The following is a 24241-nucleotide window of genomic DNA, read 5'->3' on the forward strand; positions in this document are numbered from 1 at the left end:
ACTGACTGAATGAAGCATCAATACAGACCACTGGAGGTCTGAGGGTTTTCCTACTTTGGGAGAAGACAGTTGGACAATTTTAGAATATTGTGGGGAAAAATGTATGGGAAAGGTTTGAATCTGTCCATCTCAGCATTTTGACTACCCTTGCTCAGTGAGAGTTACTGCCTTCTTTTAACTCTTGACTGGCTGGGTTACACCTACTTGAGAGGACACTTCTTACAGTCATACCTTACTCAGACTGGACTTTTACCATTGTGAGACTCAGTGAGGAACCTTCCAGATGTGGGATTTGAGTGCAAAGATGAAGAGTAAGGAACAGCAAGTGAGGACGAAGGAGTACAAGGAACTTTGGTAAAACATGCAATGTCAGATGATCCACTGATTTTACACCTAATATCTTCCAGTACCACTAGGCTTGTAATCTCCTTTTCTTCAAAGGACACTCCAGATGTGACTAGAGCTGCCATAGTGACTGAGATGCATCTTGCTTCCTGCTCTGCAGCAGAAGTTGGAAATCTCCTGCCTCTTTTGCCATTCTCAGGGTGCTGGAGAAATGAATTCAGATATGCAGCATCCTCATTCTGCAACTGCTATTAAATCATAGTGTATAAGCTTTCCAAATACTGAACTGGGCAATATACTTTCAAGAATCTGCACATATGGGTCTGCATTAAAAGTTAGAGGTTTTGTGGAAAGTATTATTTAGCTTCTCAGCATGTGGGTTTGTTTTTGTTCATTGGAAAGTTGCTAATTTTTGTAAAACCATTTCAATTTCCAAATAAGTTTTCATAATTTCTCTTTGCATCTTCCATAAGTAAAAATGAATCTTCCAGTTTGCACTTGGCTCTTGAGAGGTGACCTAAAACAGAAACAGCAATTCAATTAAAAATTAGAACGTATCATACTGTTGGAGAGTTACATGTACATGCAGACAGTAGTCTCTCTGGTGTTTCATTTACTGATCACCTCCATGAAAATCCCCATGGCCCGGCCTAATGCTCAAATGTTCTTGTTAGAAGATATACATATTTATTTTAAAGTTTGCCTGTTAAATATAGCTAGTGCATTCCTCATTGCAGAGTCCATTGCCGTGAAAAGTCCAAGGTACTTAGACTGACTTTGGCAAATTACACTGATTTTCAAAGCATATTCTTGTTGAGATCTGAAGGATGAAGGTGCCTGTCACTGCATCCAACTAATGCCTACTTTGAGGGAGAAGAAATAATGGGAATTTACTCAGATACATGTTGCTGAGTAATTGTAAGCAGTTCTGAGGGGTGGAGGTAGGTGCAAGAGAGGTGAAGTATTCTGGCAGTGAACCTGAGCAGGTTGAAGGCAGCGAGACTAAGAATAGGGGCATTGCAGTCTTTGAGTTCAGCAGCAGGGGATAAATTAGTAGAAGTTAGAAGCAATTTTCGTCGGCTGGCTTAGGACACTGTAGGCCCAGCTCTGAGGTTACTGGGGTTTTTGATGACCATACTAGTACAGGCTGGAGTGGCAGGCACTTATATTTTAAAAAATACATTCAAAACTAGAGGCTAGATAACACCCAAGCTCCAAGAGCCCACAGCAAAGCCAGGAAGCACAGCAGCATAACTGAACGTAGTAACTGCTATTGTTTGTATGATGACTGGCATAATCTACACCTGCTGTTGGCTTCCACTTCCTGCAGTTATTATGGATTGTGTCTCAACGGTGGGATTACTTGTGGCAGAGGGAAAAGCTGTAGCCCTTCAGCTTTCCATCCTACCTTCCACACTTCTAGAGCCCTTGTGAACAGCAGAGGCTTGGTGGGGCTGGGCTTCTGTGGTTTGACTAAGTCTGCACAGGCAGTTTATCCTTATGCACTTTTGTCTCCTAAAGATCATCCAGACTATTTGAAATAAAACCCAGCTCTTTTCTCACCTTACATGCCATTTCTGCCAAGACTTATTTTCCCTCTTATTTTGATTTTGCATGTTATTCCTCATTTTAATGTATGTCCTTACTATTTCTTTTTTTTTTGGGGAGGGGGACAGAAACTTCTCTCTTCATTACTTATCCAGGTTTCTGCCTCTGCTTTAGGGTGTCATATCCAAAAGTTGTCAAACTACAGCTGATGGGGTATCAAAAATTGTTCATGTCCTTAATACATAATGCAAAAAGAAATGTTCTACCCCACTAACAGTGGCATTGAGAGAACTCTCTTGCAAATTTTAGGGCTGTCTTTTTTCCCTGGTATTGGTCAAATTCTCCTGTAGAAGAAAAATGAATGACAATTCAAAGATGCAACCAGATTTCTGATATTTGTATGCAGTCCTCTGCTCTGTCTGTCTCATATATGTTCTCCACACTGACACAAATCAACACTCTGGCAGTTCAAATGCTTGTAAAGAGGCAGAAATATCACCACACAGAAATTAATTTTTTTTTTAAACATCTATCCTTTGGTGCAATATGCTGCATCCCAAAGGCAAATAATAATAATAATAATAATATGCGGGATATATTCTGTCATAAAATGACTTTACTGGCCTTTTTTACCTTCAGCAATTGCTGGTTTTGTCCCTTTTGCCATTGCAGCATGTGCAGAATAAATTTCTATTTGCCTTCTATTCTAGAAGCTTCTATTTCTAGGAACAATTAACAAGTCAAATGATTGCTAACTCAGAAGATCTTTTCATTTGTTACCATTATCCTTACATATGATAATTAATAAGGAATTTTCTCATAAGCATTGTTCACAGTCACCTGTCTATATGCTTTCATACCTGCAGTTCCAGGTTACACCTCTGAAAAAGCCACCTAGAGGGTTACATATCATAGATCAAAGATTAAAAGCTATAGTTAAACACCTTGTGCCATTTCCATAGCCTTTGTAATAAAACAGGCCAGATTATTCTGGAGAAGTGTTTACTTAATCGTATGAGGCACTTCATTCTTACAACACATCTATACAGAAATAGTTAACAAATCTTATTTTTTCTTTGTCAACTCTATGAGACAGATTGGAAAAGCCATTGGAAATAGAGGAATTAATCCAGCGCTTCCGTGCCAACATTGTCGTCAGTGCACCAGAGTCCTTTGAGGAAGAAGAGTGGGCTGAAATTTCAATAGGTGCCCTGCAATTCCAGGTGTGAACTTTTTTCTCTTGTCCTTGTCCCAGTCTATCACAAAGTATTTTGACCCCTGGAGACAGACTAATTTTTGCAAGGCTTTGACTGAAACATGGGCAGCATGGGTTGTGCAGATGAAATTTATGAAGTGTGTGAAAAAAAAACCAACTAATGTGATGCGACCTGTGACAAACATAATTCAATACAATTGAGAGATTTTGACGTATTTCTCCACACCTTTTTTTTTTTAAATTTCATAATTCATAACATTTCCCACCTCTGTCCATCTAAACTGAATAATAATCACTATTTTGAGGTAGAGTTTGCAGCAAATAGTTAGCCAGCATGTCATGAGAGAATACTGGTTGCTGCTAAGCACAGTAGTCCAAATGCAACCTCAAGCACATCAAGCAACTTATTGCCAAAAGACTGGACATGAATTCCAGTGAACACTCATGGTCTATTGCCCTCTGTTGTATACATCTTGCCTTAAGCCCCGTTAAAAGAATGTTTCTAATTCTAGCCTGGTAGGGTTTTTTGTCATGTTGTACTTTATATTATATCTAACAACACAATGTGCTTTGTACTGTGAGGAAAATGCTGAAGAGTCAGACTTGTTTGCAAATGCATTCTCTTCAGAAAACCTTTTAACAAAAAATCTGTAGAAGCTACACATGAAACTTAAGGGAATGATGTACACATGTATTACATATGTATTACATATTCTGTTGAATTTGTCTGGCCCTGAGATATGAAATGTGTATTTGAAGAGTCATTGCCCAAAATTAAAGAAGTGGCTTATTCATTGTTTTCTTAGAGATGATAATTAAGGTGTGAATTACAGAAGTGCCAAGGTCAAATCTAGAAGCTGTGATAGAAATCACTCTTATTTATTTCTGATCAGCATACTGTAAGAAATTTTTTGAGCAGGGGTGGAAAGCATGGCTGATCTGCTCTCTTTTTATGTGTACTTTGATCAGTAAGCTGTAAGATGAGTTACAGAAAATTGAGGAAAAATTCCTATAAGTAGGAGATGAGGAACAAAAAGGACAAAATCCTTGGTGTATAGCTTGTTGGAGGCTAGAGTTACACTAGGGAGCTCTGCTGAGGATCCTGTTGAGAAGTTACTCTAAAACTGCAAAATAAAAAGGCATTCCTGTTTCTGGCATTGATATACTTCAGGAACACAAGCCAAAAATAGAAAGGCTTATGGAACTTGTATTGTCTTTTCCTGTCTCTGCTAGGTCCTTGTTTAGATACTTATGTAGTAGCAGTAGAAATTATGCTAATACTCCTTGATGTGAGGAAAATGGTAAAGAAGCTGTTGAACAAAGCAAAGCAGGGAAAAATATTTCCTTCTCTGCCTTGTTGCTCTTTTAATTAAAAAATTAAGTCTGTGGAAAATAATTTTCTGAAAAAAAGCTGATGTACGGTTTTGATGATTACACTGAAGAGTTGTACAAGCAGTTCTAGATGCATCTCAAAAAACCGAAGTATCTTATTTACCTTATTTGAAATTTATGACACATTTTACAAAAATAGAATCTGTATACTAGAATACTGTAAGAGTTTCTATAATGTACAGCTTTGCTAAAGTTAGGAATGCAATGGTAAGTGAAAGTGCAATATGTCATCCTTCTTCATTTTAATGCCTTATTAAGAAATTTGTTGCAGGTTTCCTCTTTTTTTAACCCTAAAAGCATATCTTAGTTCAAACAACAATTAACTTAAGAATGATTACATATGGATGCTAACACCACATGTAATACATGATGGAGGATCGATCCATTATTGCTTCTGTTTATGTAAACTGATGAAAATTCACATTTTACATTCTGATTATCTACAAGCACCATGCATATAAGAAAGATATTGTGCATCTCGGCTGCACTAAAACAGTCCCAAGAAAATCCTGAGGCACTAGCTTAATATTGTATTCAGCTCTCCTTTGGATGAGCAGCCCTGGAGATGAAGTGAAGCCATCAGGAAATACAAACATGTAAATGTCTAGTATTTCTCAGATTCTGTCTCTGGGAAAGTTTTCCTTAAAAAAAAGAAAAAAGTCAATTAAAAATTCTGTGAGATTTTTGCAAGTAGACCCTTTGAAAATGTGCCTACCACCTTACATGAACAGGCCTGACCTTTTACATAATGAAAGCATAAAAAGCCCACAGGACAGGTATGCAAAAGGTATGCATTTAAGATATTATGATGGTCAGAAGCTTGTACTGTTCAATGTCGTACTGCTTTGATATACAGCCATGAACTTTCTTTAACAAAAATTTCAGGTTGTGGGTCCATGTAGCAGATGTCAAATAATCTGCATTGATCAACAGTCTGGGGAACGAAACAAAGAAATTCTGCAGTCTCTGTCTGCTGCCAGAGGCAGAAAGGTCAGTACAGTACTTCAAAATGGCTGTAATGAAAGATGTAGTGAATTTATGGCATGTGTAATGAAATATCTGCTGAGAGAATATTCACAGTTAAGTTGTTGTGCTAATGGCTACTGTTTGTTTTTTCTGTAAAAAGAGGATGCACTTACAACCCAAATATTACCTGGTTTATTTCCATAAAATACTCACACATTTTTATTCAGAAAGGGACTATTAAAATGCATTCTTTTTAACTGTGCTTGTTTTATTCAGCATGTACCTCCTTACAATGTGTTTATTTTGGTCTTAAAAACACAAGCTGATGCACTGATATCTTCTAAGAAAAGAAATATGCAGAAAAATCTGAAAGTGTTTGAAATTATACAGTTGGCTTGTAAGGCTAAACTTTATTCTTACCATGAGAAACAAGTTAACAGGAAAAACAGAGCAGATATAAATGTAGTCAAAGTGGAGAATAATTATGTAAGAAAGTGACTGGAGAGTTAGTGTGAAATACAGAAGTTCATTTGGAGTCCTTCTGCTTCCTAAGTTTGTGTTGCTTCTTGGAACTGAGAGTGCTCAGATGGCTAGACAGCTAGATGGCTAGACAGTTCGACATCCCAAAAGCTTCACAAATCTCCTCAGAAGTATTTATTTAGCTGAAAATTTTTATTCAAAATTCATTGCTTCCTGTTCTTTAAGCCTGTGTTGTAAAAGTTCCTCAGCCAGTCAGGGCTCGGGAGCCTCACCAGTACCCACCAAACACCAGAGACTGGGCACAGCACTGGAGCAAAGCAATAACAAATAGGTTGAAAATCATTCACCCAAACAATGCACAAACAACTTACAAATAGTGCATTATATGTTTGGGAAAAAAAATAATAAATTGATTCGTCTCAGTGACTCATTAAGCAAACAAAGAGCTACATTTTCCTTGAATGTTATCCTTGGTGAATAGCTCCTCTGGCTCCGCCTCAGAGCCAGCGCCTGGTGCAGTGAGCTGGGGAGAGGCACGCAGGCAGGGCTGGCTGTCTAGGCACAGCTTCCCACTGACCTGAGGTGACCTAGAGTTGCACAGCAGGCTCTGGTATCCAGATCACCACCGTACATGTGCCATGGTGGGTAGTCTGAGGACAACATCCCTCTCTGGGTAATGCTAAGCCACAGCTGGAACATCTGGGACACTTCAGAGCACATTTGGACGCTCTGGGCAGGGACACTGCTCAGCTGCCACGTGGGGTGTGGTATGCAGAGGACTTTTTCTGCCCCTATGGGTTTTACTGGATCATGACTTAAATCCTCTGTAGAGGGAAAGCACTCTGTACTCGGGGAGACAATGGCTACAAAACCTTACCTGGGATACAGATTCTCAGGACAGGCAAAGCACCTTCTGCATGTTTCCCTCAGCAAATATGAGCTCCTCTTTCATTCTGATTAACTCAGCAATGCAAAGATTTTCTTGATACAAGCACTCCTAGTACCAAGTAACTCGTTCAAACAGGACAAGGCAAAAAGAGCAATCCAGCCTCTTGAGAACAAGCTGGCGCTGGATAAAAGCCGCCTGGCGAGGCGAGGCAGAGCACAGCGCTGCTGATCACCGCAGGGGAGAGCTCTGCTTCCCTCAGCAGCACGGCAGTATTCGCGCTGCAAAGAAACAGACCTTCAGCCTTTTTTAATTTTTCCCAGCCTTCAGTGCTGCTGGTAGATGGGATCCTGTGAGCATGCCCTGCTCTGCATAAGGCTGAGTTCACTCTATTAGCAGGCAGCTAAAAGAGATAGTTTGGACTGGTAGTTTTGCCTGAACTAGTTTGAGAAGACCTCAGAGCCCATCCCTGCTGCAAGTCATCTGTGGGGTGATGATCACCAGCTGGTTATCAGTGAGCAGCACCAGAGGACTATGACATTTTCAGCGTGCTCAGCAGGCCTAGCGCAGAACATTGATCCAAAACTTTCACAGTTCACAGTGGGGAGAGAGAAAGAACACTGAGTCCATGTGACTGTGTTAAATTGCAGAGCTAATGCTTTGGTGATTCATGTATCTAGGATGTGCTTTTCTGCTAAGGAGGCATCTAATAGACTTCATTGTCTTTTTTTATCAGATGCAGATTCAGTGCAGGAATTTAGCAGTGTTTGCTTCCATCTGTCAATAATCTGATTCAAACTACAAAAAAAACTATTGCAGCAAAATAACATTTAAGCTAACTTCCCAGCTTTTTGAAAGGTTGTCAAAACATTAAAGATTCTGCACATACAAGACTGAGCCAGCTGTCAATATTTACCATTTTGTTTTGTTTTTTTTTCCAAGAACACCAGTCTGTACAAATACATTGAAATTTATCAAACTCGTAGCCCACATAGCAGCACCGCCAATGAACTTCAATAATGAGATAAATAATGTAAGGCTAGTAAGAGGTAGTTCAATATTTATTTCTGAAATCCTGTTTTTCTCCATCCCTCTGAGACTGTGAGATCCTGTTGCTCCAAGCTGAGAGATTGGAACTTTGCATTGATGGATTGCAGCGGAAAGTCAGAACCAGCTACTGTAACTAGTCACAGAGACAATTTGCATGTTTCCTGATATATGTAAAGCATGGTGCTGAAGCCTAGCCAGTTGCTTTTTATGAAACCTTTCATGTCATTGTTTGAAATAAGTTGCAAACACCTCCACAAAGTGAACTTGAGCTCTGCTTTCTGAAGAAACACTCATTAAGGATTCCTTCTGTAATTTTTGATGAAAAGGAAAATAAGCTCTCCTTGTGTGACAGAGTGCTCTCTGTTACTGCAGGAGATTACAAAAGACTAGATAACTACATTAAGCAAATGGCATAAAAATAGCCACATGCTGTTTCACATGCCTCACCACCTGATGCAAAACACACATGGATGGAAAATGGAGAACACTGAACTCTTGTCTGTCTTCGAGAATTTGCAGATGCAGTTCAGCACTAACAATAGCAGAAGCCCTGTGGATTTTCAGCAGTGCTATAAGGTGGGATTGGAGTCAAGGTAGCAAAGGGAATTGCATTAGCAATCTGCCCCAGTCTAAATGCATGGATAGCAGTACATCAAGGGAAATTGTTTGCATTATGTTTGCACATGCTTTCATGCACTAAAAGGCTTGTGGTTCTTTTTTTCCCAGTGGGCTGTTGATAGTCCTTTATGTGTCTCATTGTGCCTTGGGAGAGTTTCTTATCCTGCAGAATTAGATGCCATGCCTTTGGATTGCTTACTGAGATGTTAGCAAGGATAGCAAATGACTTCTCATATCTTATGCATCATTATCATTATTTTCATAGTGATGCAGGGCTTTAACTATGCAATGCTTTTCCTTCAAATATCTGGAACATTTGAAAACAGTGATTGTTGTAATTAATAGTCCTCTGAAATAATATAGCTGTATTTTCTTATTGGTGGCTGAACTGGAAGATGCATTTATTTAAGGTAGAGCAAAGGAAAATAGGTCCTTAAGAAAACATTCTGCTGTCTAGATATTTTTGACTTAACAATATGGGTTTTTTGGCCACCAACTTAAAAATTTTCCTTTTTACCAATATAAAAAGTCAGCGTGTTGAAAGTGAATACTTCCGCTCTCCTATTTTGTAAGGCTTCACTAATAAGTCAATCTAAAGCTAATAAAACATCCTTACATTAAAAAAAACCCCACTTCTAATAACTACATCTCCCAAACCTTTGCATGAGAGAGAGGTTACGTTATTGTATGAATAAGTGAGCAAACCTGAACAGGTAAATTTATCTACTGGGAGGTGGCAGCTAAGAGCTACATCTGGGAGCAAAATCCAGAATTTATCCATCCAAAGCTAAGTATTAGCACGCAATATGATTTATGTGCTTGTTACACATTCTGTCAGGGTACCAAGTTCTGGTCCGTGTTAATTGATTTTTCAGGAACTGTAGCTTAAAGACATCTCACCTCAGCCTTTGTCAGATATAGCACCTCAGGTTACTATCTTACAAAAGGAGATAGTGCACCCAGGGTATTTCTCTGTCAGTGAATATCTGAGCAGAGCATGTTGCTGTTGATCCAGTAAATGAACGTGAAACAACATGCAAGAATGACAGCACTTCATAGCTCCTCCTTTAAGTGAGTGTGATGACTATCATATGATTCACTGTTGGCAAGAATAAGTATGTTTTCTCTATTCCTCCCAGCAGTGAAATGCTGTGCTTTTTCCTAATCAAGACACTTTACATTTTTTGTCCCTTTGAAGTTTAACAGTGATGGAAAGAGTCTCTACTACCATCAGAATACTGAGCAGATAAAGCCATGGAGCTCACAGTCCAGCATTCCCTGCCCAGTTCTTGGTGTGTTCTGGGGAGATTATATGCAGAGTAAAATGCTCTTGAAGTCAGGAAAAGGTAGGAGCAGCAGGGAGAGATTATGCAGTTTCATTGTAATAACTCTGCAGGCTGTAATCTCTGAGTCTGAAAGCTTCATTTTTCATCAGTGAAATGTGAGAAGGGCCGATTTCTGCATTTTATCTTTCTCTTGAAACAGAGCTCAAGTGGCAGATGCACAGTTTTTGTGGTTTTTTGATGGGGGGGTGGGGTTGTGTGTTATTGCTGTTATCAGTACCTGCTGAGTCATTATTTGTAATTATTGAAAAAACAAGGAAATTTACTTAAAAGATGTTAAATCCTCTTCTGGTCATCACAAGCTAAATTTTGGTCTTAAGAACATTCATCAAAAAAAAAAAAGAGTTCAGCAGTTCCACACATGCCTTTTCTTCAATAATTCTGTGCATTTAAAAAATTATTATTCACAATAATAATAATAATAATAAAAAATTTTTCACAATAATAGAAAAATTGGTAAATTAAGTTCTCCACAGTGAACAATCTACCCAGATTTATTTTATTCTCAATTTAAGTTAAATCAGCATGATGATACAGTAAATATAAATAGAAACTTCTCACGTATCAAATAAGTTGATTTCCATGCGTGAGTTATAAAATTCCTTCCTCTGTGAAATGCAGTGTAGCATGAACTAATAGTAATTTTACTATATTTGTTTTATGATTGCCTGATTTTTTAAAACAATGGAATTATAGCAACTGACATTTTTGCACTAGGGTACAAGAAGTGAATCCAGTTAACTACAAGTCTGAGAAACACATCATTTATGCCAATAGAGAACCCACAGCTTGTTAACAAATAAGAGAAAAGCAAGAATGGAAAAATAACACTATATACTTTAATATTTTAAATGAAACTGTTACTAACTTACCATTTTAGCTTCATGGTTAATCCAACAGTCACTGTGCTGGATGATTGGGATCTTACTGTGCTGCAGTCATTCCTCAGCATTAAATACTAGAAAACTGACCATAAGGATATACCCTGTGTCCACCAAGCATTGGCACTATTATGATCACTGGTATCCAAAAAGTGTCAGTAATAGGGTAGGTCTGATAGGTCCACTCATATCCTATATATGTGACATGCCAGTGAGATGAAGGAATAGTTGAAGTAACTGAAAACCCCTCAGCTTGGGGCCTGTTTTTCTTTTTGATGTTTAGGATTAAAAATTAAACAGAAAGACCCAAATTCAGAGTCTGAGGGCAATTTTTGATAGATCTTTCTCTACTTGGGCATAAGTCTCAGTCTTACCTCTTGCTAATTCTTCAAAGACTAAAATCTGTTCTGTGTTACCTCATAGCTGTATCTTTATTTAATTATACAGTGGAAGAACAGAAAAATACATACTGCCTTTGTGTTTAGTTTTTCAAATATGTTTCATAAAATTCACCTAACACTATTTTTTTAATTTATTTCAATTCCTTTTACCTAGTATTTTTTTCTAAACCTGCTCTAAATGTAATTCCCTCGATTTCAACATCATTGATCTGAACAGTGGTAGTAAATGTAATCAGGAAATAGCGAAGGATAATAGAGTTTTGTTTTTACATAATTTCATTTGCTTATTTATTTATTTATTTTACACGTGTACATTTTGGCTGTAGTCTAGCAAAACAAAATACTTTTTATTGAAGCCCATAAAAAGGGACAAGAAAATTAGTATTGGGTTTCCAAGGTCCTCAGTTCGAGGATCAAAGACATTCTGAAGTCTAAAAATCAGTTATCTATTTAACATGGTCTTCAGCATTTCTTTGTTTCCTACTTTACTTTTTTTTTAATCTTAACTGTTATCTAATCCTTTGGAAAATATTATCATGAGATGACAAGTCTTTTTCTTGCATACTTCTAAATTCTCCGCTGTTGGAAAACAAAACTACAAAACCACACCAGTCTCTTGTCACATTTTCAGATCACACCTTGCTGTCCACAACTACAACTGTAACATTCAACTGCTTCAGATCAAGAGCACACATAAGTGTGCAGACGCTCAGATCAGGTTTTTGGTGCCTCTGAGGGTTGCATGGTCAATGGGTGAAGTGGTTTTTCTGTTCTTCTTTTCTTTATTACTCAGTATCACAAAGACACATTCTAAATATTTCTAATATTTATGTAGGATGTATTCACAGATAGTGGGTAACGACAGATAAGAAGAGACCTAATAAAACAAACTTTCTGAATATTTTCTGTAAAACATACTAAAATATTCATAAAAACAAATAAAGGGAAATTCACACAGGCTAGACAGAAAAAAGTTCTGTTAACAAAGCGAATCATTCATGGTAGAAGATGCAAGACTTCCTTGCTGTTGGAACACACGTGCGTCCTCGCGCTGCATAGCCTTTACTTGTGATAATGCATTAACTGTGTTTGTCAAGAAGCCAGAACAGTCATTAAATAACTAGATTGTGAGTGAGTGTAAATTATATACATGATACTGTGGAGCTCATGATGAAATACTACATTCTTTATCCACTTACTTAAGGTATTCTTCTTGAGTAGCATGGGCTTAGCTTTTGTTTATGAGTCTATTATAGTTAATGAGTTAAGAATGTTTTTAATTACATGGACATCGTACATACCTCCTTATTCTTAAAGCAATATTGTTCTTCTAAGCATATCTGGATTGTGAGATCATCTATTGATCTGATTACTCTAACATGCGTTGCATCTTAATAAATATTTTGCTTTTTTCAGACAAACTTCGGCATATACCTGATGAACCAGCCCTTGCACTCATCCTTTTCAGACATTTTATCAGTTGGGTCTCAAGTACTGCCAGTGCTGAAGGAGAATACAGAAATTCAGCCTCCAACATCCAGTGAAGAAAAATGTTCAGGATAGATTCTCTGGTGGAGACAAAATGTTTATGCAACTTCAGGGAAAAGTCAGTAGTCAGTTACTCTAAAAAAAAAAAAAAAAAAAAAAAAAGAAAAAGCTTCCACTCATTTGCTTCTTGTTTAAGTCTTTTAATTTCTGTTTGCTGTAAATGTTATCAGATGGCAAAACTTTTGATAATTACAGCTCACCTACATGTTTTTGCTTGTGATTAGCTTACAGCAGCCTCTGTTTTGCACAATTGCTTCAGGATGCAACAGGTTTGATCAAGTTTTACTGGTGGATGACTCCCAAAACAAGCCCAGCTTCATTGTCAGAAAGCCACATCTCAGTGAAGGAAAGTAAATACAACAATACACTACTTCCTTATGCTGCTTTGTTAAAACCACAATGAGGAGAGAGGATGCAAGACATATTTTAGAAACAATGTGGGTGGGAAGGAACAGTGGGAGAGCGGCGTGAGAGTAGCAGTGCGTTCACCTTTTCAAAAATGAAACTGAAGGTGATGTGTAGACAGTATGAAAGCACCGGAAAAGAGGGAATTATTGGGAAACCTGTGTCTTCTCCTTCAGAAGTGATGTGTGAGGATGTCAACAAGGCTCAAAGATCAATGAAGATTCAGGATGCCATTTGCAAAACACATTCCTGATGCAGGAATTCCATACATTTGTTCTCAACTTATTTCTCTCATTTCCATTTGTTCCTTTTCCTTCTGATTTATTCTATGTGATGACTTCCCTGGGGGTTTTTTTGTGTCCTTGCCCCTGGAAGGGGACTGGGAGGTAAATGATCTGTTAAGTTCCCTTGCAACCCAAACCATTCCATGATTCTGTGATTCTATGATCCCTCCACTCTTGTTTTACTACATATCTGTGGATGTTGACACATTATTTCTAATTAGAGATTTTTCAACCAAAACAGTAATTTTCTATACCAACTTTGTTTATCCTGAGCAGTCTCTACTGGCCACTTAAGGGAACTCTTAAAAGTTTGGATGCTTCTCCATCATGAATAGCTCGAAGTATTCTTTTTTCTTACTCTTGGTTCATTTGATAGTGCCCTCTTTAGAAGGCTCTTGAAAGCTCCTAAATAAGACTCATGCTTTCTGATTTCTGAGAGCAAATGTCTGAAATCTAAGACTTAGTCTGGAATATTGATTATTGTGAAAATTAAAAAAATAAATAAAGGAAGGCACAGAGCAAAAAAACCCACATTGAAAGTAAAAAAAAAAAAAAAAAAAAGTAATGTAAGCCTGAATACATTGAGGGCAGCTGTTTTATGACCCTCAGCATGCATCCAGCCAGCCATGGGATGATTTTGTGCTTCCAGAAAGTCCTTCTGGAAGAAAAAATTCTCCTAAATTGGCTGCGCTCTTGCCATTTGGGAAGTGAAATTTTGACCCCATTAAAAGCACCTTCAGAACTCTCATCCAAGATTTAGAACTTCCTTGGGGCAGTTTTGGCTCCAGCTATGTGAAACTGCTTCTGGCTGAAACAGTCCTTGAGTTGATTGAGCATATCCCTGGAGGGAGGCAGGTGGCTTTGTGAAAAAGTTGGTCAAACAGTCACTCTGAAAGGGGAGTGACAACCACCACAGAGCAGCGTACAATGGGAAAAGGGAAGCACAAATCAGAATTCAAAAATGGTCCTTCTTCTTTCTCTCTCTTTTTTTTTTAATATAATGGTTTCTTCTTTCTTTTGTTCTTTTGAAGAACTTGTTTTACTCACTTGAGCTGGAACAGTCTCTCAGTAGAGCTTTGTAATGGAAATGAGAAGAGACATTATCAGTTTCTTACCATCTGCCATAAAGTACATGGAAAGAGAGAGGTTTTTCATATGTATGTAAACTGAGGATCAATTTTCAGAGTTGTACCTTCTACTTCAGAGCCCAAGGTCTGGTCCTTGATGTCTGCTTTGAAAAGCAGGAGTTTTATCTCTCTAATAGTCAATTATTTGAGGTTGTAATGAGCAGGCTTTTTGGAACGTTGAAAAGCAGTTTCCTGGTATCTAAATGTCTTAACTGTTTCACTCTTTGCCTTTCTGTTATGCAGAATATTGCCTTGTTGGATAGAAAGCCAGCTCAGCATTGACAGATTTAATATGAAGAGACCTGTTGTATGCTGACCTTCAGGTGATCTCTTGTGCTTTTACTCTGTCCTCTTCACCTCACCACTATGCCATTTATTTAAAATGACACAGAAGTTAGAAGAGGAAATTGAAAGCAAACCTCAACAAGCTCTGTTTCACTTGTTATTTGATTTACTACAAAATAAGTCACTTTGGCACACAGTGGCTTGACAAATACTGTTTGTGAATAGCTGTAATGCAATGTATGATAACTACGGATGAGAGGATTTGAACTTTAAAAATGTCATGCTTGGTCATTTTGACCTATTATTTACAGGCAATTACACATTCTCTCTGCTGTAGCTTAGTAATATTAGATTAAGAATAATTTTGCCATTTTATAGGAGGAAAAGAAAGATTTGCTCTGGTGTATGAACATACTCATTAGTATAGACTATGCATTTCCCAGAAGGAACATTCTTGTGGTGCAGTGATAGGAAATGTCACAATGCTTCAGATTGATGGAAGATACATAAGGAATCTTTCATCTCAGCAAAGAATAATATTTCCCTTCTAGTAAGTGGAGTGTTCCTGCCAGTATTGATATGTCTTTCCATCAATGAAGACAAATTCTTCTCAGTGCCAAAACTCAGTGGAAAATCTTGAAATAGGAAGAGTAAATTCTAAATGACATGCACTGTAAGTTTGTAAAAAGAACATCCCTCCCATCATGTGAAATAAATTTCAAAGAAAGAAGAAATTTAACATACTGCAACTCCAGGTCATGCAGGTACAAAAAGGGCATAAACACTTTGAAACACTGTATAGAAGGATTATATATTCTATATGGATTTATTTCTTAACCTTCCAAGTATATAGAAAAAAAGAGCATTTCATATGAATGCAGGCTCTTTCATCTAAATACTCCAATTACTGCAAAATTAAGTCTTTGGACTAATTGCAGATATATGTTTGCCTTCTATGGATAATAAATGTACTTAATACACTATTTCCAGAGTGCTGTATGTAGAAGATCCTCTATATATTTGAAAACCAAATCCATATTTCCTTGCAATGAATTATTCAAACACATTTTATTCTCTGTGGGACTTATCTCCTTCTCAAATCTCAAGGCAAAAATAGTGATTATTACAAGCTCTAATAATAGCCAGGAGGCTGAAATCACAAAACAGAAATCAGTATTTTTAGGAGAAGCTTCTGAGCTCTGTGTTCTCTGATATGACTTAGATATTTCAGATACAGTTTATGATTTATATACTTTCAATGGCTTCCTTCAAAGTATGGCCAAAATTTTAGGTCATCCTTCCCTCAAAATTATACACAAATCAAAATAAAGGACTGCATAAAAAATGTGATTATTCCTCATAAATTGTAGAGATTATGCTATGCAACTCATCTTCAATCTAGTTTTTAACTATCTTGGAAATGAAACCAATAAAATATATGTTGTGCTTGATGTGTCTACTGGTGGTGGTTGCATTCCTGACCTTTGAGCTCATGAGATGCTAAATTCTGCTTGGAGGCATTGGCAGGCTCACAGAGTGAGTGTGTGGCTTAGGACTGAAGGGATGTCTCATCGCTGCAGGGATTCACAGGTGAGGTGTTCCCCCAGCTACTGCACTGACAGCCTCTGTCTGTTTGGCCAGCATGCCAATCAGCTGCACACTCAGCTAGGCCCTGCACAAAATGAATAATCACCAGTTTCCTTTAAAATATGTCCAGTCAGTCCTGTTGGAGCTGCCTCTGTTATCCAGAGGTTGGAACTCTCACAGAGAGTGTCAGAAAAGAGAAGGTTTGTTTCTGTCTCCTTTGCCTGGAGGGATCCAACACTGTTTTTCTCCCCTGCCTAACCCATCAGCCAGTAGGTGAGACTGGGGACTAAAGAGGAGTGGCTGTGTGTAGAAATCTCAGGGAATGTTTGTCCCTCCCTTCTGAGGTTTACATAGAAATGATCTATGATTCACTGGGCAAGAGATGGACACAAGCACAGTGAGGCAGTATCCACATGCGACTGCAAGCTGCTTGTTCATGCATTTTTGGATTCACTGGTGGGGGGTGGGGAAAGAAGAGCATGACTCTGTAACCCAACAGGTAGGTTACTCTTACGGAGGTGAAAGATGTGGGTACATCCCTGTCTCTCTGATTATACAGATGTCATGAGGCAACTGCTTGGGGAAAACATAGTCACAGCCCCCAGGGAAGTGATGAGAAGGGAGAGTGCTCCTCTCCACTGGGCATTTTGAGACAGTGCATTTACAGAAGCAGGCTTGTCTCTTTCTTTTGGCCACCAGTGTTTAAGTACAAGATTGGAACTTCAACAAGAGCAGATGAGAATGCCCCAAGTGTGTTTTGGAATAGGCTATTAGAGGAAATGTGTTCAAGCCCACAAAAGCTAAAATTTGCGATGAATCCACGTTTCTGACTTCTTTCTAGGTGTACTAATGGCAAGGGCAGAGTGAATAGGAAAAAATGTGGTAGAAAAAGAAAAGTGGCATCTCCTACAGTCAAAGTTTATGAGAAAGTTTTGATATACATGCCTTCACCACCCAGTTTGTGGGGTTTTTTTTCAGGAAATAAAGGATGTAGTATCTTCAGGCTCAGAACTCAGAGTAAGTCATTGACAGAGAAGTGCCTCTTAAACAAGGCACCACTTAAGAGGCCTCTCTTCCCTCCCTTTCATGTAAACTAGCTTGCTTTGCCGTTCACTCAGTGTGGTGGTGGTTGTGGATCCTTTTCAGTGGAAAAGAAAATAAGCAGGTGCCCTTCATAAGGAGTGAAATGATTAACTTAGGACTATGGACAGGAAGAGATATTAGAGAGGTTTGAGATGGGGCATCCTTGAGCATCACTGCCATTTGAAGAGGTGCATCAGAAACTGCCCTAATAATCCCATGAATATGTGCTACAGAAAACCTAGTCATTTTTCTGCTCACACTGTGAAGTCTTCCTGAAAGGGTGATAACAAGAAAATTGTGCTGTTGGAAAACAGACCGTGGCAAAGACAGGATGCAGAAAGAGGACAAACAAAAAAAATGCATGTTGTAGCATTTGCCACTCAGAATTGCTGTAGGGTTTCTTAAATAACCATCAAGTAAGACAAAATGTAAGAAATCAGGGAATTTGATTTAGTACAGCAGTTTCATGGCAAAATTGAAATGACACTGATCTCAAATGAAGAGCCTCCTGCCTTGCATGGCTCATGCATAGCCTATAAGTAGGTGCATTTCTATGTTAAACTCAGTTCCTTCTGTGAGCCAATCTATTCCAAACTGACGTCCAAAACTTGTCAGCACACTCTAAATCTGGTCCTCAACATCAGTTTCTCCTAGATAAACAGTATGTTCCATATTTGAGCCCCGTCATGCTTTTTGATGGTTTTTGGAGGTAAATGTCCCATCAGGGTTAAAGTACTCTGGCCAGGATTGTTAATGCAGATATTATTCCTCAGTCCAGAAGTGAAATCAGCTTTTAATTTCTGAAGGAACTGTTTTCCATGAGGCTGTGTATGAAAAGCCAGCAATGATCTAATATCAAGTCTGTTGTTTCCTGGTACATATGATAGTTGAATCAGATAAAGCTGTTGAAAAGTTTTTAAGTTATTATTTCCAGAAGCTACAGAAAACTAGAAGACTACAGAAGGCCCTGCACTGCTGGACCCATTCTACAAATGGAGAAGAGCCTCTGAAGTATCCATATTTCATGGATGTAATTCCCAATTAGTCATGTATTAGATATTTGTGTTTTCACTGGTTTAGCCAAATGCTTTGAATCGTTTCTTATTCTCGGAGCCTTTGTATTTACTGTCATATTCGAAAAGTTTCTTCTAGCAAACCCTTTAATATTGAAATTAAATTAAATTTGTCTTAGGTCAAATGTTTGTCATTATTCTGCTTTAAGGAATAAGAGGTAAAAGTCTCAAAATATGCTACAGGAGGTTTATACTGGATATTAGGAAAAATTTCTTCATGGAAACGGTTATCAAGCATTGGAATAGGCTGCCCAGGGATGTGGTGGAGTCACTATCCCTGGAGGTATTTAAGAAACATGTAGATGGGCACTGAGGGGCATGGTTTAGTGGTGGACTTAGCAGTGCTGGGTTAATGGTTGGACTCAATGATCCTAAGGCTCTTTTCCAGCCTAAATGATTCTATGATTCTAAGAATGCAAGATTTCTGTGTTTAACTTGCTATCCAAAGCTCAATGCAATGATTTAATACAGTTGAAAAGAGAAGGTTCTTGTCTGTCAGCCAATACTTTGAAAAAAGCTACAGTATTCCTCAGTGATGTCTGCTCAGTTAGAAAAGAAGATCTAAGCTACAGGATCTGGGCAGAGCTTACAAATATTCGTTAAACAAATATAAATATATATATAGAGAGAGATAATAAATGAGAGAGAAATAAATGAATATTAAAGCACAGTGTCCCAGGGACACTGTTTGAATGCTGCCACTGCTAGCACACTCTGTAGCACAGGAGTTGTGTATTGTGGCCAGAAACTCTTAGAACAATTAAAAGCCAACAGACATTGATGATTTAGCTTGCCAGACTTGGAGGACTTTTCATTAACTAGTTGTGCATAGTTTTATCTGAAGAAAGGACTTTGTCAAGTCCTTGCTATTTTATGTCTCGTATTTATGCTATTTTATGTCTCCTACTGACATTATGGAGTCACTTGGTATTCATTCAGTCTCACTTGCCTCTCTCCCTGACACAGCATGGTAATTTGGAGCTATTTACATGAAAAGTGAAGAATATGTCAAGGAAGAAAGAATCTGAGGTTTCATTGAGTGGGTAATCTGAAACAATTGGTTAACTCAGTCAAGCAAGACTGAGAGCTGTTTGGATCAGGAACATGCATGAAACATTGCAAAAAATGCAAGTAGATTCTTACCAGACCTTTTTGCATAGTGCAAAGACCATACAAACCCTCAATCACATATTTAAAAAGCTATATATGATCTAAATGAGATTGTCAAGTATTGCAATTAGCAAATTTATAATTAAATATTCTACTTCGAATAAGAATGTTTGGATTGGGAGGGTCATTATAACCCGTGTTGTATGTCTAATTTTATCCATTAGCTCCAAAATACCGATGGACAAAATGTTTTTCAAAATTTTAATTTGCATTTTGTAAGAGAAGCTGAGCTTTGAAGAAGCCTAAACAAGACACAGCTTTCTGAGTTGAGAGGCTACAAGTTAGCCATATGGTGATATTGCACAATAGGTCATTTGGAAAAATGTCTGTGTCACTTGTCAAAGAGAAGAAAATTCAAAGTGATTCAGCAGTTAAGAGGAGAGGTATTCAGGTATTACTTTAACATGTAGAGAGGAATGCTTGCTGAGAGAGAAATCCCTTAACATGCACACACATATCTCTCAGAAACTGCCCAACTTAGGAAATTTTCTTAAGTATGTGTTGTTATTTTTCTGAAGTCTCTGGTCTTTATGCCAGAAGGAACAGGTAAAGATTGAGAGGCAAAGTGGTATCAGATTCAAAGTACCACAACAATGGAATATATTTAAAATGAAAATAAATTGAATACTTTAACTTTCTACAGCATTTTTTGAAGAAAAATAAATCAGTTTAAATAGTATGAAAATAAATATAAAAATGAATAATGGAACTAAATAAAATTATCTAAGCCTTCTAGAACACATTAATATAAATAAAAGCAATTCCTTGGGTTTTGCATGTCTAAACCATAGTTCATCCTAACAATTCTTGTTCTTACAGCCCCGTAAGTGCCAGGTCATGGATAGAAGTCACCAAAATAATGTTGTTATCAGATTATTCTTGACAAAGAAACTCATGCTGGATATGGAGATCGTGATAAAGCTGCTAATCAGTGTAGTTACATGACAAAGTAAACCTTAAAATCATAAGGAGGAGACCTCACAAAGGAAGGAAAGAGATAACTTCTGACCTTAATCCTGCAATGAAAAGCTGAAAAGCTTTCCAGTTATAGCAAGTCTTACTGGTTAAGAAACATCGTGGGTTTTGACCTCTTGATGCTGGCATTATTTTGATATACACTCAGCCTTTCTTAACCTGGATCTTCTGTGAAAGAAGTAACTGCAGCTGACAGAAACTGTGATCACAAACGGCAGAGAAGATGAAACCACTTAAGAGGCTGTCAGTAGAAAAAGACTCCCTGGTGCCCTTAGGACACTAGGAGCCATGAGTCCAGTAATCTAGCTGGAAATGCAGCTACAGATTCATGAATGGACTGGAGAATTGGGAAATGCTGCCTTAAAAGTGAGCTCTCGCCTCTAGCTTTCAGTTATTTCTCATTTCTGTCTAAAAATAAAGCTGCATGAAAACATCATGAGACTAAAAATATGTGGATTTCACTGTGATTCCTTTTTCATTATAGGTGAGTTGGTTTTGCATCTAATCAACCAAAACCTGTGTTGCAATGCAATAGCAACTTAATATTTTTTAAAATCATATGATGGGCTTTATGTGAATTCATTCATGCGAAATTTTGTTTTGAATGCTATTAACATTCATTAATTTATGATTAGCCTCTTGGTTATGAAGCTGTCAATGTTAGGGTAACTGTGTTTTGAAGGGACTTCTGTAGGTCCCCTAGTTCAAAATGCTGCTCTAAGCTTCAGGACTAGATCAGGTCTCTCAGGGCTGTATCCAACTTGAGTTTTGAGTCTCTCCAACTACCTTTCTGGGCAACTTCTTCCTGTGCTTTGCCTCTCCTGGATGAAGAAATCTTTCTTTAGGCTAAAGTTCAGCTTCTGATTGTTGCCTCTTACCCTTTTACTGTGCATCTTTGTGAAGACTCTGATCTTCTCTCTACCCTCAAAGCATAGGTAATTGTACACCCTGCCCTTCGCTTTCTCTTCTCCAAGCTGAAGAAACCTGCTCCCTCAGTTTCTCCTGATACCTCATGTGCTGCAATCCTCAAACCTTCTTCTCCAGTGAGAAGTGTGATAAATGACTTCAAAAATCCTTTGCTGAATGCTGAAGGATTTAAACCAGAGAACTCAACAAATTGCCATCTGAGCTGCGAGGTTGAACAGCATTCTCCATTCACTCTTTCGGTGAATGAGTGAGAAAGGTCATGCAGTTCATCTTGGAAAGCTGGGTCAAAACAGTTACATTATTTTCGGTTTAGAGGCTTGGCTGTGATGTATCCACTTTTTCTCCTCAGAGAGTGACTCTGAATTTCGTTTTAAATGAAACCTTACACTGAGTTTAGAGTATAAGTCTATTACCATTGACTTACTAGCTGATTCTCTTTTTTACTCAGTCAAGGAAAAGTTTTATTTTCAAGAATGCTTAGTACGTTCTTTGCAAAGCTGGAACGTGGTTGAAATCTTGGTCTGAGTAAAGTCAACAGCAGAATTAAACTCTCTGCTGGGTAAACTCACATTTCATCTAGAAGGTTGGCAGTAATAATATTTGCTTCCCTCAATATGCCCTAAATGGATCTCCACAATAATCAGAAAGTTGCTGTGTGACTGACGCAGTTCCATTTCTGTATGCCTAGTTTTGGATACCTAACAAATTTGATTTTCTAGAAGTATGAGCTGACACTCAATAAAAATTGGGTTGATTGAGCAGTGCAATGATCAAATATCTATGCAGCCCAAGCACTTCTGAAATTTTAGACAAAGATGTACCAGTTTCTAATTTAGTAAATTAACTGCATCCGAAAGCAGTTAATCAGCTGTTTCACTGCCAGCAGGCAAAGGAAGTTGACAGCTGTTCACAACTGTATCTTTGTGGTTCTCTCTTTAGCATGTACAATGCAAAAAATGTGAATCAGGCAGAATAGGTCAAAGAGATTTTCAGGCAATCACAGGAATGAAATAAGGGCTGAACCACTGAGCAGCCTCATTTTTCTCTCCCTGACACCTTACATGCTTATTTGTCCCAGTGCAACCCATGGATAAAAACTATAATCATGTGGGAGCAGAGAATCCTCTCTCAAATATCATTCTGAAATCCCCATGCTTGGTGATGAATAACCTACATTAATTCCAAGATGATGAAGATCCAGAATCAGTAGGATGGTTTTATTGGGAAGAAGTTGTTAGAGACAAAATCCTTTGTCTGCTGAGACTGCAAAGCTTGAAATAATTTCCAACTTTTTAGTTTCTTTTTTTTTTCTGTTGTATTAGGCTAATGTTGCTAGCATAGCGACTGAGGTTTGTGAATTTGAAAATCCTTCACCCAAGTCCTTTATAACTAGGCAGAGATTGTTAGTAAGTCAGACATTATTTCTTACTCTTATGGGCTCTTCTTCCCTTCGATGCGATACCCTTGTATGCATGTTACCTAGCTGAACTACAGAGAAGCTGCATAGAGTTGCAGCAGATGACTTGGAAGATTCCCAAGAATTCAATATTTGTAGTGGAGTGCAATTGATCTCAAGGATGAACATCATCCCAATATATTAGGGAAGAACAGCAAAATGGAGGGAGGAGAGTCCTTGAGAGGTTATCAAATATGACCCTCAGCCCTAGGCCAGCTCTAAATATAGCTGCACAACACCTGGCAGGTGACAAAGAGATCAAAAAGGATTCCCTAGTTTCAGCATTCTTCAGCCCCTTACTGTTGCAATATAGGGGAGGCCTGAACAGGGTGCCCAGATGGAACTGACACAGATCTCTTGGGCTGAGCAGGGATAGTGGAGGTCCTGGGAGAATGCTCGGGGCAACCGAGACATATCAATGCTCTCAAGACCTGAACCTAGTGACAATTGGTGATTAAAACACTCAAGTCTCTCTCTCTGACGTTGAGGATCATTTTCCATCTGGTCCATAAAGCAGCAATAACTACTCTGATTAAGGACAAAAGCCATTAGTCTGCCTCTGCACAAGCCTGGATGCCATGGTCCACTGCTTTTCTCTCTGTGTTTTTCTGTCTGCCAAGTAACTGATGTGGGCCAAGGACCAAGGTGATTGCCTTTCAATAAACATCTGAAGTTGGAAATTCTTCTTGTCTCAGGGCTGACATAGTCTGACACAGCCATACACACAGACTATTACGAATACTGTGTTCACAGGCTTATGCACATGTAGGTTAATGTTCAAAGGGCAGCTCTAGATGAAAAGGTTTTGTCAGTCTGGTCAACTAGGTCTTATAATCACCACCAAGCCACCAGAGATCTGAGAGATTTCTATTGCCATGTTCCCTGTGCCTGTAATTTCTCAGATGAAGCCTGTGTATTGCTCATCCTTTATCAGCAGAGCTTTAGCTATTCTAAAAATTTCCGAAGTGGAATATAAAAAGCAAATTTCTTGTCAAACAGATGTTTGCCACCACTGATTGAGGCTCTTGCAAGAATTAATGTCACCTGAAGGGGATCAATTAGCAATGTTTCTCCTTTTTTCATCACAAAATTCAGTAAAGCAGGAAATAGTATGAAACTTGAGAAAAAGATAAATGAGTCTTATTAAGAGGAGTGAGGTATGATTAAACAATAGGGTACAGCAGGATGGGTGACG

The 24241-nt window shown here is 38.2% G+C and overlaps 1 protein-coding gene across 2 annotated transcripts in view; it reads left to right on the forward strand.

Moving 5' to 3' along the window:
- Positions 1 to 16226, forward strand: part of MOCOS (molybdenum cofactor sulfurase) — a 217450-nt gene extending 201224 nt beyond the window's left edge. Inside the window, exons 13-16 of one of the 2 annotated variants that reach the window (XM_064659925.1) lie at positions 2990 to 3116; positions 5387 to 5491; positions 12543 to 12732; positions 12899 to 16226. In XM_064659925.1, the coding sequence (XP_064515995.1) occupies positions 2990 to 3116; positions 5387 to 5491; positions 12543 to 12689 (379 nt within the window). In that variant the 3' untranslated portion in view covers positions 12690 to 12732; positions 12899 to 16226. Of the gene's footprint in view, positions 1 to 2989; positions 3117 to 5386; positions 5492 to 12542 lie in introns of both variants that reach the window. The other variant, XM_064659930.1, reaches the window with a different exon arrangement.
- The last annotated feature ends 8015 nt before the right edge of the window (positions 16227 to 24241 follow it).

Source organism: Pseudopipra pipra, chromosome 1 (genome assembly GCF_036250125.1).
Source record: "Pseudopipra pipra isolate bDixPip1 chromosome 1, bDixPip1.hap1, whole genome shotgun sequence".
NCBI lineage: Eukaryota > Metazoa > Chordata > Aves > Passeriformes > Pipridae > Pseudopipra > Pseudopipra pipra.